Here is a 16334-nt window from a genome sequence, read left to right as displayed (position 1 = left end):
AATTTTCATTTGGATACTGGTCAAGTATTAAGCAATACAAATAAAAGAGCAGTGTTGCTCATAAAAGTAAGAGTGAAGTGAGATTATGAACTAAAGAAATAAAATACTTGGCCACAATGTAGATATCACTACTTTGATAGGATGACTTTTTTATTGGGGGGGGGGGGGTCTGGAACTTGACATTAAATTTGTTGCCTTAAAATAAAATGGCAAAAAGATGCGGATATATATTTTTTTTTTTAATCTATTTAAGGAGAGACTTAATTAATCATTGGTTAGTGAAATGTTGCCCGACAAGGCACGACAGGTAAAAAAAAAAATTACCCTAATTCCCAAAACATAATGTTTATAGAGTTAAAGGTAATATATGTGTAAAATGATAAAAAATCGTATAAATATAAAGACCATACTTTCCTTTTCCATGTGTAAAAGGCTGTAATGTAAAAATATGTTATAACTAAAAATAAAGCAAATAGTTAATTTTAAACAATATTATATCGTGCAAAAAACTAAATATTCGACTCTCGTGATTAAGTTTCAACTTAATATCATATGTGAAGGGTTATTACGAAACAAAAAAAATAAATTTGTCGAGAATGACTATTCATTTTGTAATTTTGACATATGTATGTTTAAACATAGTACTACCGATAAACATTGACAAAGCAACAAAATATCTTAAACCCTTTCCCCTAGTAGGACAAGAATTTTTTTTCTATATTTCACTTTTTCAACCAAAGTTTTAGGGATAGAAGTTTGAAAGGTAGATCTAATATGGGGCTCTAACATATACAATTTTCTCAAAAACCTGTATTCAAACTTTTTTTTTAATATAAACCACGTGTATACTGTGCTTGGTTTAGACTGAACTGGTTTGAACCTATTGTCCACAGATTGGCATCGAAGCGTTTGTTTAAAAATTATTTCATTACTTTGAGTTATAATAATTTCTATAGTGCCGTGACCGCCTCATCTCCACTTTGCCCATACCCCACTGTGCTCTCTTTATTTTTATAAGTTTGAAATGTTCATAAATAAGTGTTGAGACTTAAACGCCAAAACAGTTCACGAAACGGCCATAATCTACTATGCAAGGTCTACTCTAATTTCATGATGATAATTTTTATGTTATTGAAGTGTTAAGTTTTAATTATTTTGTACCTCTAAAATTTGATTTCAAAGCAAAAGTTATATTACATTAAAATATGCGCCTAAAAGTTAAGGGAAAAAAAATTGTCAAAATGTTCATATTTTCAGAGAAAATTAGTGTCTTATGTTAGTTGGATCACCTTGTATATCATTGCGTTTAAAATAATATCGAACTTTCTTTAAAAGAAAAATTATTTAAGCGTACCTACATTTCATATAGAGGCACGTTAAAAAACAAATATTACCGTTGAACCGGATCGGTAAAGTTTTGAGTTAAAAGATAATGGTAACCATTTTTGTATATTTAAGTATTTTTCATCGATTAAAGGCATAAACGACTACAAGGACAATGTCAGCTAGGAGTCATTTGTATTGAATTTTTCTATGTGCAATAATATGGAGTGGTTATTATGACTGATACGTTTTTTTTATACCTATACGAATTTAAGGTGAATAGACGCAATAAAAAAACATTACTAACCGTGTGTTGTTTACACACTTTACCGTTTTTTATAATATACTAGTACAATTCATACGACGATAATTCAGAGTATAAAATAAAACCTAGTACATTATCAATTTGAAATTCAAAATTTTGGGCCTCTGAATAAAGAAATCTGTAGACGTTAGAAAATAAAAGCCATAAAAAGCCAGTACAGTTAGGTCGGGGCATAGTGGGAGTGGGGAGGTCACGGGCTTACAGAAATTATTATTACTGAAAGTGATAAAATCTCTATTAAATAAATACTTCAATGCCAGTCCGTGGATAGTAGGGTCAAACCAATCACAGTATAAATTAGCACAGTAATAAAGTACTATATGTAAGAGAATGAGCAGTAATAAGTGAGAAAGTAAGGGAGGTACAGTGTTAACAGACAAAAATACAAATATCGATAAAAACATTGTACCTAATGACAATTGTGCTTAAAAATAAATTTGTAGTCTAAGGGTGGATACGATTAGGGTTGATCTACCCATATATCGTTATTAATAGTATGATGAAAATATTTTCATTACCTGTTGAAATCAGTAAAATATTTCCGGGTACAGGCTGTGGCAAGCCGTCAGTCATTTAGTTACCTACGCAAAAGTGTTCTATTTTTATTGCTATTTAAAAAAAACCTAAACTTCACACTATTTACTTCCTGTTTGTTTTTCCTCCCTGTTTTTTATATATTAACGTCAAAGCAGTTGAGGATATTTTATTGGCTATTCGAGTTTTACACTTAACCGGTCGTTGCTTGGCCACACGCCAGTAGAGACTAAAAACCCAGAGTATGCTTAGGAAAAGATTCAACCTGATTCGGTCTAGCTAACCAACCTACAAATGTTTATAATTGTTTTCTGTTTTGTGTTTAAACTTATAACACATAGTCATTTTAGAATCCAGGAAGAGGTGCAATATATATATGTGTATATATATTATAGATTCACTTATTTAGTAAACCTGTTTCCTTTGGGACTTTAAAGGATATTTAAGTGTAGATCCGGCTTAGCCATCCGTGGACCGTGCCGTCTTCGGGTCTACCAATTAAAAACCCTATCGAATGTCGTTTCGGCCTAACCTAGCCAACTAGCCAAACAGACAGGTTTGGCGGTGGCGCCGGGCTTATATAAAATAGATAATACTTTTCGAAGTTTGGAAATAATTTTAACAAGCCCCTAGAAAAAACCTAACTAACATAATAAATATACTGTAGTATGAAACTGATGTGACACGCGGTACACGGTCAGCAGACAAAACATCGGATATTTTACGGGGGAGAACCGATAATCGAACCAGAAATTTTCCTAGGGCAACTGTTGGCAACCCATCCGGTACCGTGGTTAAGAATAACGACAAGCAGGAATAAAGAGAGATTCATAATCTTGATATTCGGTAGCATGGAAGTTAGATATATGAATGGTGTACCATTCCCAGTTTCTGTAAAATTTCAAAAAATACATTTACACGCCTCACAAAAGACATCGGTATGTTAGTATGGATTTTATACAACAAATATACTCGAAATGTACTTGTTTACATAATTGTGCAAATATGCAATTTCGTGCAAACAATGCCCGGGTACCAAATCATGAACATACTACTACTGAAAAGGCTATTACTTTTTGTGGTAAAGGGTATTTATATATATATATATATAAAATATGTAATTTATTTATTGTTAATCTGGGGCAAGATTAATATAACAACAAACTGAAACGTTTCTCTGTAAAAATGAGTTTATTATATTATAAGGCTATTTACAACTTATTTATAAGATAATTTACAAACCTGTAAAAATGAGAAACAACATTCAATGTTTATTGATCACAATATTGTCTCTCACAGATTACAAATTAATTTTAACAAATTATTTTAACTTTTAATATTGCTCTAAACCTGATAGTTACTTTATAATCACCTTCTCCTATCACATGTTGTTTTGTCAGTACTCTACCTTATCAACTAACGCGGTAGAATTCAAATACTTAAGAAGTATACTTCTTATATATATATTTTTTTATTTTATCTGTCAACTACATACGAAGCGCATAGCGTCATTAGAGTCATTAGAGCTTTACCCACAAATCTATTATTTTTAGGAAAAACCAATTCTACTTTTTTTAATGTCAAATCCAAGATAATTGAGTTCTGTTTTTTTTTTTTATAATTTTCAGACCGCAGTATAGAATATATGAGGTTAGGACATTTATATTGAGTCTGGAGAATATTTGCGGCTGTCCCAGATGAAGTCTCCGAATGGATCATCTAAGTAACTGTCGTGGTAAAATAAAGTTTTCCAGCTTCTCGAAGGGACAGTGCCAACCTCCGAGCTTAGACCTGGTCAGTCATTTGGTTGGACGTTCCTTGGACCCTATTATCTACAGATATAGCTGATGTTCTACACGAGATCGACCCGGAAGTTAATTTTACTTTGTATGATCCACACTCAAGCCGATTAACTAAGTTTTACACCAACTTGCGACGAAGATGCAATCGTGTTCACCATGCACAATAGATTATATTTCAATGTTTGAGCAATTATGGTTGTTGCTGTTCTATAAAGACTTCTATATGTTCAAAAGGCTGCTGCCAATTTGTTTTATTTATAAGTCTTATGTATCCCAAAGTGCTGTACTAACGAATACTATATATACTAATAAGTAAATTCAATACTTAATGCACAATAATAAATATATTTGTAAATAATAAATGCATTACAGATCATATGTTAAAAGTATTATTCAGTTGAAAATGATTACATATAGTACTATGAAATACGGTATTTTTTATATTTTTTATGAGAATATAAACAGTTTGAAACTTTTTCATTAAGATACATTGATTTTTTATTTTTTATCATTGTAGATATTATAATGCTTCGTGAATGTTTAGAAATTCATGGTTCCTTTTCCTGGTATTCCAGTAAATTTTTCATTTATTTTACCGTTGATCTTGAGTGAACCTTTTCTCCATTTTACCTGCTTTAAATTCTTCGCTTTAACTTCTGGGACTTTTATGCCGTTGATCGTGAGTGCATCACCATTCATTTCTACGGTTACATTATCTTGGGTAAAAGTTGCATATCCTGAAACGTTTTCAATAAATAGAATGTGATAAAAGGTATGATAGTAATAAATTCGACCCTGACACTAAATCAGACTTACCTACATTACCACTGCTATTATACTGCACACCTCCATTACCCTGACGATTAATCTGCCGACCTCTATTACCAAAGTTATTAAACTGCATATCTTTATTATTTCTGTTATTATACTGCCAACCTGTATTATAACCATCAAATTGCATGGAGTCTGAAGTGTCATACCCGGATGATTCACTGCCACTGTAGTCTACTTTTAGAAATCATATAAAAATAAAAGTAGTTGAAACAATTTGATACAATATGTTATTTTTGCCATAATAGTACCCATAGGATGTGCTCATAGATTCACTAAATTCAATTTATTTCTTAAACAAACCTTTTTTTTTTTAGAGTGAATTTCTAATGAAATTCATACAGCACTGTAAATATTGTGTTAAAATAGTATGAATCAATGCCTATAATGTTTAAACAATTTATGTTTCAGAATAACAAATCTGTAAATACACACACACAGAATGTTTGATGATGAACCCGTTTAAGTATGTAAAAAAAAATTGGTATAACCCACTAAATTTTCTAAACTGCTGATCGGATTTCTATATTACGCTTGAAATTTATGCAGTTTAAATCACATTGCTTCTAATTGTTATTTTTGACTTAACGTAGCAACTTGATTAAAATATATATGTTTAATTAGGGAACTTAGATGACATAATGTACAAAATAACAGTGCCTATATCCTATAATATTATACTAGCAATAGCTATGTACAGGGTGTTCTAAAAGTTCGAAAACGGCCAATTTTTCGAGCCGTTATTGATTTTTTTTAAATTTTGACTTTTGTGTGTTAGTAGGTGTTATTTTATGCACATTTAAGGCTTAATTCCAAAATCTTACCTTAAGTAGTTTGTGCATGCGCGGTATCAACTTTTGAAATTTAAATGTGAACCCCAATTTTTTTTTAGATATTCTGTTAGATTATTAATTTTTAAAGAAAATTTTGATCAAATTTTAAATTTCTGCCAAGTAGTTATTGTTATATTATTGCTCAAAAATGACAAAATTTGACAATTTCGTGCTATTTGTGAGAGCCAAACTTTCACTTGCAACGTTATTACACCGTATCAATAGAATGTGATATAAGGTATGATAGTAATTCGACCCTGACACTAAATCAGACTTACCTATATTACCACTGTTTATACACTGCACACCTCCATTACCCTGATTATTAATCTGCGTACCTCTATTACCAATGTTGTTAAACTGCCGACCTCTATTACCAACGTTGTTGAACTGCACATCTTTATTATTTCTGTTATTATACTGCCAACCTGTATTATTACCGTTAAATTTCAATTTTTTTTTAAAATAAGATTTTGGCATCAAATTGTTTGTATTGATGTTTGAGCTCAAACCTTGATTTCCAAAATTACCAAAGTTACTTAAGGTTCCACCAGCCCCGCATCCTTGATTGTTTGCACCTGTTGTTTTTTGTTTTGGTGATTTCTTAGGGATCTTTGATTTTGCTTTGCCGTATAGTTTAGGCATATAAACTTCATCTTCGCTATCTTCGATTGGTGAACTCGAGTTTATGTTATTCCAGTTTACATTGCTTGAGTTTATGTTATTTGAATTAGTAAGTCCAATATTGTTTCCACCTTTCTGTTTATATCTTTTATCTAGATTAAAATAGGAGAATTGCAGTCAATAAAATGTTATACTAATATGTATTCTAAAATTTGTTTTTTAAACAATCATTATAGTATTTTTTATTAGTCCAGTATTAATTTCAATATATTTGTTTTAATCATTTTTGTGTTGACCTCACATAGTCATATTTTTTGTTAAAATAAACATTTTTGGTATGGGTCTCGATTACTTTTTTTGGCATAACAATAAATTTATTTTCATCAGTGATAAAACATTTCGTTTGAACTTAAACGATGACATATTCTGTAAATTATTGTAAAAATACCAAGTTTACGACCAAGTTACTTTCTGACTAATTTTGATATCAAAATGGAATTTTCACTGAACAGTTGTAATTTTTTAGTAGTATTCAAGCATTCTTTTTAGTTCTATCCTTAAAACTTTTTTTTTCAAAATTTAAAGTAGCTAAAAGTTAAAAAACGAATTCAACTCTCACCTTGATTTCCAAAATTACCAAAGTTACTTAAGGTTCCACCAGCCCCGCATCCTTGATTGTTTGCAACTGTTGTTTTTTGTTTTGGTGATTTCGCAGGGATATTTGATTTTGCTTTGCCGTGTTGTTTAGGCCTTGGTGAACTCGAGTTCATGTTATTCCAGTTAACATTGTTTGTGTTTATGTTATTTGAATTGGGAAGTCCAATATTGTTTCCACCTTTCTTTTGATATCTTTTATCTAGATTAAAATAAGAGAATTGCAGTCAATAAAATGTAATACTAATATGTATTCTAAAATTTGTTTTTATAAAAAAAATATTTTGGTATTTTAAATTAGTTATAATTTCAATATTTATTTTACTAATTTTTGTTCTGACCTCACATAGTCAGGTTTTTGTTAAAATAAACATTTTTTTATGAGTCTCGCTTATATTTTTTGTAATTTTTTTTTTATAATAAAAAAAAATTGATTATAAATCACCATGTAAAAACATAACTAGATGATTATAACTGGTACAATATTTTACTTGTTTAGACCTTAAAGTATTATAGTTATTTTTTATAACCTGTTTTTGAGCCTTGTCTTGACCCGGTATCCCCAACCTGTTGGCCATTGATCTTCATTCCATCACCAGTCATGTCAAAGTGAGGTTGGTTTCTTACATCATATTCTGGAGCTAATTTGCCGTTGACCAGGGCTCCGTCGTCGGTACATTCTACACTTAAACCCTGTTTTCCCACTCCGGTTCTTGAAAAATCTTCATCTCCAGTTGTAGTCTTGGCTTTTCCTTTACGTTTATTGTTGAGTCCTTTGTTAAAAGAGGTGATATTTTCAATAGGATTCATCAAGTCGTCGTAAGTCGTCTTGGTAGCGTTATCAGTTGGTATAGTTGGCTCTCTAAATAGCCTTCCACGGTTTTGATATCTACTTTGGTAGTCGTTTTTCTTATGCGATTTTTCACCTAGATAAAAATATTAAAACTGTAATAAATGAAATGATACATCAATATTTATTCGGAGGCCTAAAAATTGTCTTCGAAACTATCATTATAGTATTCTTGAATAGTCCAATAGGTATTAATTTTAGACTCATTTTTGTTCTGACCTCACATAGTCTGATTTGTGTTAAAATAAACATATTTTTAAGAGTCTCGCATGCTTGCTATACTTTATAGGCATAATAATACATTTATTTTCATCGGTGAGGGCACATAAATACTATTTCCAAAATATTTTATTGGAAATCGCCATGTGAAATTATAATTACATGATTTTATCTTATTCAATGTTTTATTTATTTTTTTTTTTTTATTACCTGCTGTTGAGTGTTCACTTGACCCGGTACCGTCACTATCAAATGGGTTTAATATCGGCCCCAAAATCGTTCTTCCGCTATATATTATATCTTCGAATCCTGGTTTGTAATCACCGTTCACTGCGATCCCTCCTTGTGGGTACCAATCGATCTCTATAGCGTTGTATGGATTGACTCCTGGAACTATTCTACCATTGATCTTAAAGCCGTCGGCAGTTCTTCCAAAGTTTATATTTAGATTCCCAATCAAATTTCCATAGATTCCATCTTGTATAGAGTTCGAGCTTGCACCTTGATTTCCAAAATTACCAAAGTTACCGAAATTGTTCCCAGATTGTCTTGGAATGTTCGTGCTGTCGCGGTAGATTTCTTCAGAGTCTTTGCCTTTCGAGTCGGATTCATCATCGACATTTACGCTCAGTGAACCGGCTTCACTGGACCCGTTGATTTCAACATCCCAACTTTTTGCTGTAGTATCTGTATACGTAAGAATATAACCATAAAAACTATGTAGATACCAGAGATACCATCAGTCAATTATAATAAAATAAAACAGTTGAACTTAATAATTTTAAGATTTAACGCGAGGCTTAGAAGATATTGGTTTTAAAATGGTCAATTTTATGTCTGACGCGTTATATGTTGGAAACTTATTTAAATCAAATATTATTAAATTTTAATTACAAGGCAGCTCTGCCAACACGAGGCTGCGATTTTTTTTTCAATTTTTAATTTAATTATTTACGAGAGTTCTAATATATTTAACTGTGTAAAATATGCCTTATACTTAATAATTTTGCCACCTATAATTTCCCATCAAAGGTTATTTATAAACACAGCCATAATAATTAATAAAAAAAAAACTATTATATCCATGTCACCAATATGCTTGGACCCCATTATGCCCCATCCACATTGAAATATTTTTTTTTATAATAAATCTTATAATATATAGTTACCTCTAGACAACAAGATACCGCCTCTGAAAAGCAAACGTTTTTATAAAAAATCAAAATTAATACACGAAAACTCTAGATTTTATGAAATATGTTTAAAAGCTTTTAAAAAATAAATAGTCTGAAAAAATACTTACGCAACGTATGCTGCTAGGCTAAGCAAAATAATAATTTGAATATTTATCATATTAACGGTTATAATATACTGTTTAGTTCAACTGTAACTAAATAGTCAGTGCTTTCAGTATTTAAAAGAACGATTTCAACGAATACATCTACGTCGAATAAATAAAAATTTGAGAATGGCTTTATGTTTGTTCGCATGAAAAAAATGCATATTAAGTTTTGGTTTCAAGACAATATAACTGTCTGTTATAACGCCCGAGTTATTTGTGAGCATGCTTAAAACACTGGTTTTTATTAATTTGTTTCAAACGATAGTAAGAAATATAATTTTTGTTCTGAAATATTTTAACAGCATGTAGCTGCAGCCAAGTTGTATTTATGAGACCCTAAGTTCAGATACAATAACAAATTATTAAAGGTGAAAGAGATTGTGGTATAACACACTAAAAGTTCGGACGCAAATGATTGTAGTCATGAAATTTATAATAAATTAGGCATGTATCATTGTTATTTAATATCACACACAGCGTGTTCCAAAAAGAGGTACTACATTTTTATAAGACATAACTTTGAATAGAACATTTTTTTTTTTTTTCGAGAAATCTTTATTGACTTAATGAAATTTTATTTAACTTGTCCAACCTTGGTGAATACCTAGTTGTGTAGTAGTGCCTTTATATTTTATAACACATAGTTGAATGTAAATTATACTATAATATTATGTACTATTACAGTACAACTAAATTAAAATTCAACCAACAACATTCAACGATCAGCCGTTATAATTATAAAATAATAAATAATGAGAAGTGTTTTTTTTCTTCATCATTAAATGGAATGAGAGTACAGATATTATATTAAAACGAACATATCTATTAATTATGGTTATATTAGTTTATTTCAAATAGTTAATGGAAAATTGTAAATTGTTTATCTGTTTGATGGATTGATGTATGTACAATATCAAATAATTTATTTAAAAAGCCAGTTCAGTGGAGTCAAGGGAATGATGCGAACTGTTCAAATTCTTAACTTGTACTTACATATTTTTTACAATGTAGCAAACCGAATGTTTGTTTAACTACACTAATTGGCTAAAATAATTATTATAGACTTGTCTACCCTAATAACAAAATTACATTTTTAAAAACATTATTAGGCACAACGCTTTTATCGATATTTGTATTCTACCATTATGGATTCGCATCAAAGCGTTTATTTGAAAGTAAATGTTATCAGCTATCACTTTCAGTTGTTATAATATTCTGTAACCCTATTTGTGCCTGAACCTCACTGTTCTGGATTTTTTATACTTGCAATTTGCATTATACTTTTATGTCATTGCCGGTAAATTAATGTTTTAGTGTAAGCACCTGTTTATATAACTTGATATCTCAAAATTCAAAGGTAGAAATAATTCAAAGGTTGACAATATTCACATATCTAACATACAATATTAGAATTTATGGCACACTGATATTTTGAACACTGATAAAACCTATATCTGTATAGTATAGCTGTAGAATAATTTTAACGTGCGTCGTGTTTGTAACTTTTACATCTTTTTTTTATTATTATAAAAATGTAACATATTTGATTTGATGAAAATAACGTTTACCTTGCGAATGCCTCGATAGCACCGTCAGAGTATATACTTTGCAAAAACTAATATAATAAAGAATTTGTTCATCGATGCTACAATTTTTTTTTTTTTAAACCAACGTCAATTGTTTTATTTAAAAATAATATCAAGTGCCTCGACTGGACTTCATATTAGAGACTGAAAGGTTAAAGGCGTTCAGAAATAAATTATTTTATTAGAAATATGCTCTGTCCCTACTATGCCTTGAGCCCACTGCAATTATTGCTAGGTATTTGCAATTAACACTTGAGTTATAAAATAATTACTAGTTATATACTCACGAGTTATCCTAAAACTTTAGTTAAGACCGTAACATACACATTGTCGAGAGACTATTTAGGCTAAAGTTTATCAGGAAAACATTTTTCAATAAATTAGTTAGTGAATGTTATACAACAGTTATTCAATACAATACTGTTTGTCGATTGGCTTCTATTAATTTGTTTTGGTATGATAAATGTTTGGAAACGTTTAAACTTGATAATCTAGAATTTTATTTCTTATTTTTTTTTACATATTTTTTTTTTTTGGGAAACAATCATAATTTCCATCGTAATTTTGTTTAACATTTATATTGAGTCTGGAGAATATTTGCGGCTGTCCCAGATGAAGTAAAATAATGATTTCCAGTGTCTCGAAAAGACAGTGCCAACCTCCGAGCATGGTTTCTTATACCTGGTTAGTCATTTGGTTGGACGTTCCTTGGACCCTATTATCTACGGATATAGCTGATGCTCTACACGAGATCGACCCGGAAGTTAATTTTACTTTGTATGATCCACACTCAAGCCGGTTAACTAAGTTTTACACCAACTTGCGACGAATATGCAATTGTGTTTACCATGCACAATAGATTATATTTCAATGTTTAAGCAATTATGGTTGTTGTTGTTCTATAAAGACTTCTAAATGTTCAGAACGCTGCTGCAAATTTGTTTTATTTATAAGTCTGTTATGTCCAAAGTGCTATACTAACGAATACTATATATACTAATAAGTAAATTCAATACTTAATGCACAATAATAAATATATTTGTAAATAATAAATGCATTACAGATCATATGTTAAAAGTATTATTCAGTTGGAAATGATTACATATAGTACTATGAAACACGGTATTTTTTATATTCTTTACATTCATATTTTTTATGAGAATATAAACAGTTTAAAACTTTTTAATTAAGATTCATGGGTTTTTTTTTTTATTAATGTAGATATATTGCTTCGTGAATGTTTAGAAATTCATGGTTCCTCTTCCTGGTATTCCATTGAATTTTTCATTTTTTTTACCACTGTTCTTATACTGCACACCTCCATTACCCTGACGATTAATCTGCCGACCTCTATTACCAACGTTGTTAAACTGCATACCTTTATTATTTCTGTTATTATACTGCCAACCTGTATTATTACCGTTAAATTTCAATTTTTTTTAAAAATAAGATTTTGGTATAAAATTATTTGTATTGACGTATTGTATATTTTATGCGGTCGAACCAGGGAAAAAACAGATTAGTCGAGAGTAACGACCGCCGAAAGTTAGGCATACAAGCAAAATGTATTACGTTTTGAAATTAAAAACATGATTTTCTCAGAATGAACACAAATTGACGTTGATTTTTTTTTCCCCGCAGCCCTTTATATATTACCCAGTTTTCTTTCGATATCTTTTATTTAGATTAAAATAGGAGAATTGCAGTCAATACTAATATGTAGTGAAGTTCGAGCTTACACTTTGATTTTAAAAATTACTAAAATTACCAAAGTTTTCACCAGCCCCGTATCCTTGAATGTTTGCAACTGTTGGTTTTTGTTTTGGTGATTGCGTAGGGATCTTTGATTTTGCTTTGCCGTATGGTTTAGGCATATAAACTTCATCTTCGCTATCTTCGATTGGTGAACTCGAGTTTATGTTATTCAAATTTACATTGCTTGAGTTTATGTTATTTGAATTAGCAAGTCCAATATTGTTTCCACCTTTCTTTTGATATCTTTTATCTAGATTAAATTAGGAGAATTGCAGTCAATAAAATGTTATACTAATATGTATTCTAAAGTTTGTTTTTAAAACAATCATTATAGTATTTTTTATTAGTCCAGTATTAATTTCAATATTTATTTTAATTATTTTTGTGTTGACCTCACATAGTCATATTTTTTGTTAAAATAAATATTTTTGGTATAGGTCTCGATTACTTTTTTTGGCATAACAATAAATTTATTTTCATCAGTGATAAAACATTTTGTTTGAACTTAAGCGATAACATTTTCTGTAAATTATTGTAAAAACACCAAGTTTACGACCACGTTACCTTAGTACTAATTTTGATATCAAAATGGACTTTTCATTGAAAAGTTGTAATTTTTTAGTGATATTCAAGTATTATTTTTAGTTCTATCCTTAAAACTTTTTTTTCAAAATTTAAAGTAGCTAAAAGTGGAAAAACGAATTCAACGTTTTATGAAATATTTTTTTATTACCTGGTGCTTGACTTGGCCCAGAACCGTTGTTATAAGCTGGATTTGATATTGACGCCAAAATCGTTCTTCCGCTATATATTATATCTTCGAATCCTGTTTTGTAATCACCGTTCACTGCGATCCCTCCTTGTGGGTACCAATCGATCTCTATAACGTTGTATGGATTGACTCCTGGGACTATTTTACCGTTGATCTTAAAGCCGTCGGCAGTTCTTTCAATGTTTATTTTTGGATTTCCAATTAAATTCCCTGCTACCGTGATGTTTGAGCTCACACCTTGATTTCCAAAATTACCAAAGTTACTTAAGGTTCCACCAGCCCCGCATCCTTGATTGTTTGCAACTGTTGTTTTTTGTTTTGGTGATTTCGCAGGGATATTTGATTTTGCTTTGCCGTGTTGTTTAGGCCTTGGTGAACTCGAGTTCATGTTATTCCAGTTAACATTGTTTGTGTTTATGTTATTTGAATTGGGAAGTCCAATATTGTTCCCACCTTTCCTTTGATATCTTTTATCTAGATTAAAATAGGAGAATTGCAGTCAATAAAATGTTATACTAATATGTATTCTAAATTTTGTTTTTATAAAAAAAATATTATGGTATTTTAAATTAGTTCAGTTATTATTTCAATATTTATTTTACTAATTTTTGTTCTGACCTCACATAGTCAGATTTTTTGTTAAAATAAACATTTTTTTATGAGTCTCGCTTATATTTTTTGTAATTTTTTGTTATAATAAAAAAAATTTGATTATAAATCACCATGTAAAAACATAACTAGATGATTATAACTGGTACAATATTTTACTTGTTTAGACCTTAAAGTATTATAGTTATTTTTTATAACCTGTTTTTGAGCCTTGTCTTGACCCGGTATCCCCAACCTGTTGGCCATTGATCTTCATTCCATTACCAGTCATGTCAAAGTGAGGTTGGTTTCTTACATCATATTCTGGAGCTAATTTGCCGTTGACCAGGGCTCCGTCGTCGGTACATTCTACGCTTAAACCCTGTTTTCCCACTCCGGTTCTTGAAAAATCTTTATCTCCAGCCGTAACCTTGGCGTTTCCTTTACGTTTATTGTTGAGTCCATTAGGTTGTTTAGGCCAATAAACTTCATCTTCGCTATCTTCGCTTGATGAAATCGATTCACTGGAGTCGCTGTCGTCATTGTACCAATTTTTGTTTGTAGTACCTTTATGTAAAAATATTTTTAATTTTTAATTTAGGAAAAACCACAATAACAACTAAATCTGGACAAAAAACAAAATAGTTTAATAATAAATTATAGGCTTGTACTGTTTATATTTATGTTAGTCATTTTTATTGATTTTGATACTTTTATTTTACACGGGACTCTTAATACTTTATATTTTATAAAACTTCTATGGTAATTTAGTAGTTTTTCCAACATTATAATTTATCCATTCGACTAGTTCAAACTTTATTCTCAAAAAAAGATAATAACACGCTGAATTAGGATTTTTTTTATTTTACTCAAATACATAATGTAAACTTTTTAATCATGACTATTTTAATCTAATAATAACCAGTAAAATTAGTCATGAATAAACGAAATCAATCAAGTATAAAAGTTAAGTAAAGTTGTTATTCGTATGGTTATATACTTATATGAATAGTCCACTTTTGTTTAAAAATGTTTATAAATTAAATATTATGCAACTCTGCCGACGCTGCAATTTATTTTTGAAATTTTAGTTAAATTTTTATTACCAAAAGTATTCATAATTGTATCATATTTTACTGTGATTAATATGGATTATATTTGCAGTTTTTATTTTCTATAATTTCGGCATCAAAGGTTATTTCTAAACTAAGTCATAATAGTTACAAAAAAAAAAACCCCTATGTTCTCCACGTCAGCAATATGTATAGATCCCATTATGCCCCGACCTCACTCGGTAATTTATTTTATACTAAATGTTAAGTTACCTTTTATTTTACCGCTACGACACCTGTAAATCATATAAAAAATAAAAATGTATAAGTACAAAAACTCTAGGTTTGATGAAATATTTCCAAATCGTTAAAAAAAAAAAGAAATAGTAAAAACAAAAAAAATTCTTACGCCACGTACGCCGCCAAACCGAGCAAAAGAATAATTTTAATATTTATCATAGTAACAGTTATAGTGTACTGTTTAATTGCACTAAAATATGCAGTGTAATTTCAGTACTTATAAGACCAAAGTCAACGACACGACTACAAGTGTTTAATACAATGTAGGGGATACAAAAGGTTTTAAGTATTTTTGCATTAATACAGGTGGTTTGCACGCATAAATTACACATTAACCTTTGTTTTCAAGACAATATAACTGTCTACAATAACACCCGCGTTATTATGAGCATCCTTTTAACATTATTGTCTGTATCAATTTGTTGTTTATTACAGTGTGAAATAGTTATAATAAAAACTATGTATTTACTTAGAGCAATAAATTAATATTTTTTTATTGAGTTTTTAGTCAGAAATCACGTATAAAAAGTTATTTTAAAAGACGAAAAAAAACTCCATCACATACTCAATTTGGAGATTTCGCCACGTTGATAATAAATTAATTATTTAATGGATAAATATTTCCATAATTTAATTTTCAAAATGTTATCGATTTCCGTTTTGGGAAAATTGTATTTTTAGGGTCAGCTTTTTGCTTAAAATAGCAGCGTAATAGCTTACTATTGCACAATGGGTTAGCATCCAACAGTTTAAATTTATTAATGATTTAAAATGTATTGTTGGTATACATTGGTGAATGGTAAAAACTTTTCAATATTTATGGGTTGGCTTTATTGAGTTTAGTTTAGTCATAGAATGGGTAGAAAGAGTTTTCATATTTAATTGTTAATAATATAACACAATATTATAGGGCTCGCTATTGTGGTATTCTTAAGAATTATAAA

At 29.8% G+C, this 16334-nt stretch overlaps 1 protein-coding gene across 1 annotated transcript; it reads right to left on the bottom strand.

The window, feature by feature from the left end:
- Window positions 1-4877: 4877 nt before the first annotated feature.
- Window positions 4878-15621, bottom strand: LOC126845284 (putative uncharacterized protein DDB_G0286901). The gene is made up of 8 exons (XM_050583934.1): window positions 15500-15621; window positions 15364-15386; window positions 14258-14605; window positions 13412-13924; window positions 12692-12928; window positions 5927-6076; window positions 4921-4992; window positions 4878-4882 (listed from the first exon to the last, which is right to left on the bottom strand). The coding sequence occupies exons 1-8, from the start codon at window positions 15547-15549 to the stop codon at window positions 4878-4880; spliced, it is 1398 nt and encodes a 465-aa protein (XP_050439891.1). The 5' UTR covers window positions 15550-15621.
- Window positions 15622-16334: the final 713 nt, after the last annotated feature.

This window comes from Adelges cooleyi, unplaced genomic scaffold (assembly GCF_023614345.1).
Source record: "Adelges cooleyi isolate 19-005CV unplaced genomic scaffold, UGA_ACOO_1.1 ACOO_flye_CR_arks_rails_tigmint_CR_PRNA_732, whole genome shotgun sequence".
Lineage (NCBI taxonomy): Eukaryota > Metazoa > Arthropoda > Insecta > Hemiptera > Adelgidae > Adelges > Adelges cooleyi.
Note: the sequence above shows the minus strand (reverse complement) of the source record. Positions and strands in the feature narration are given on the sequence as shown.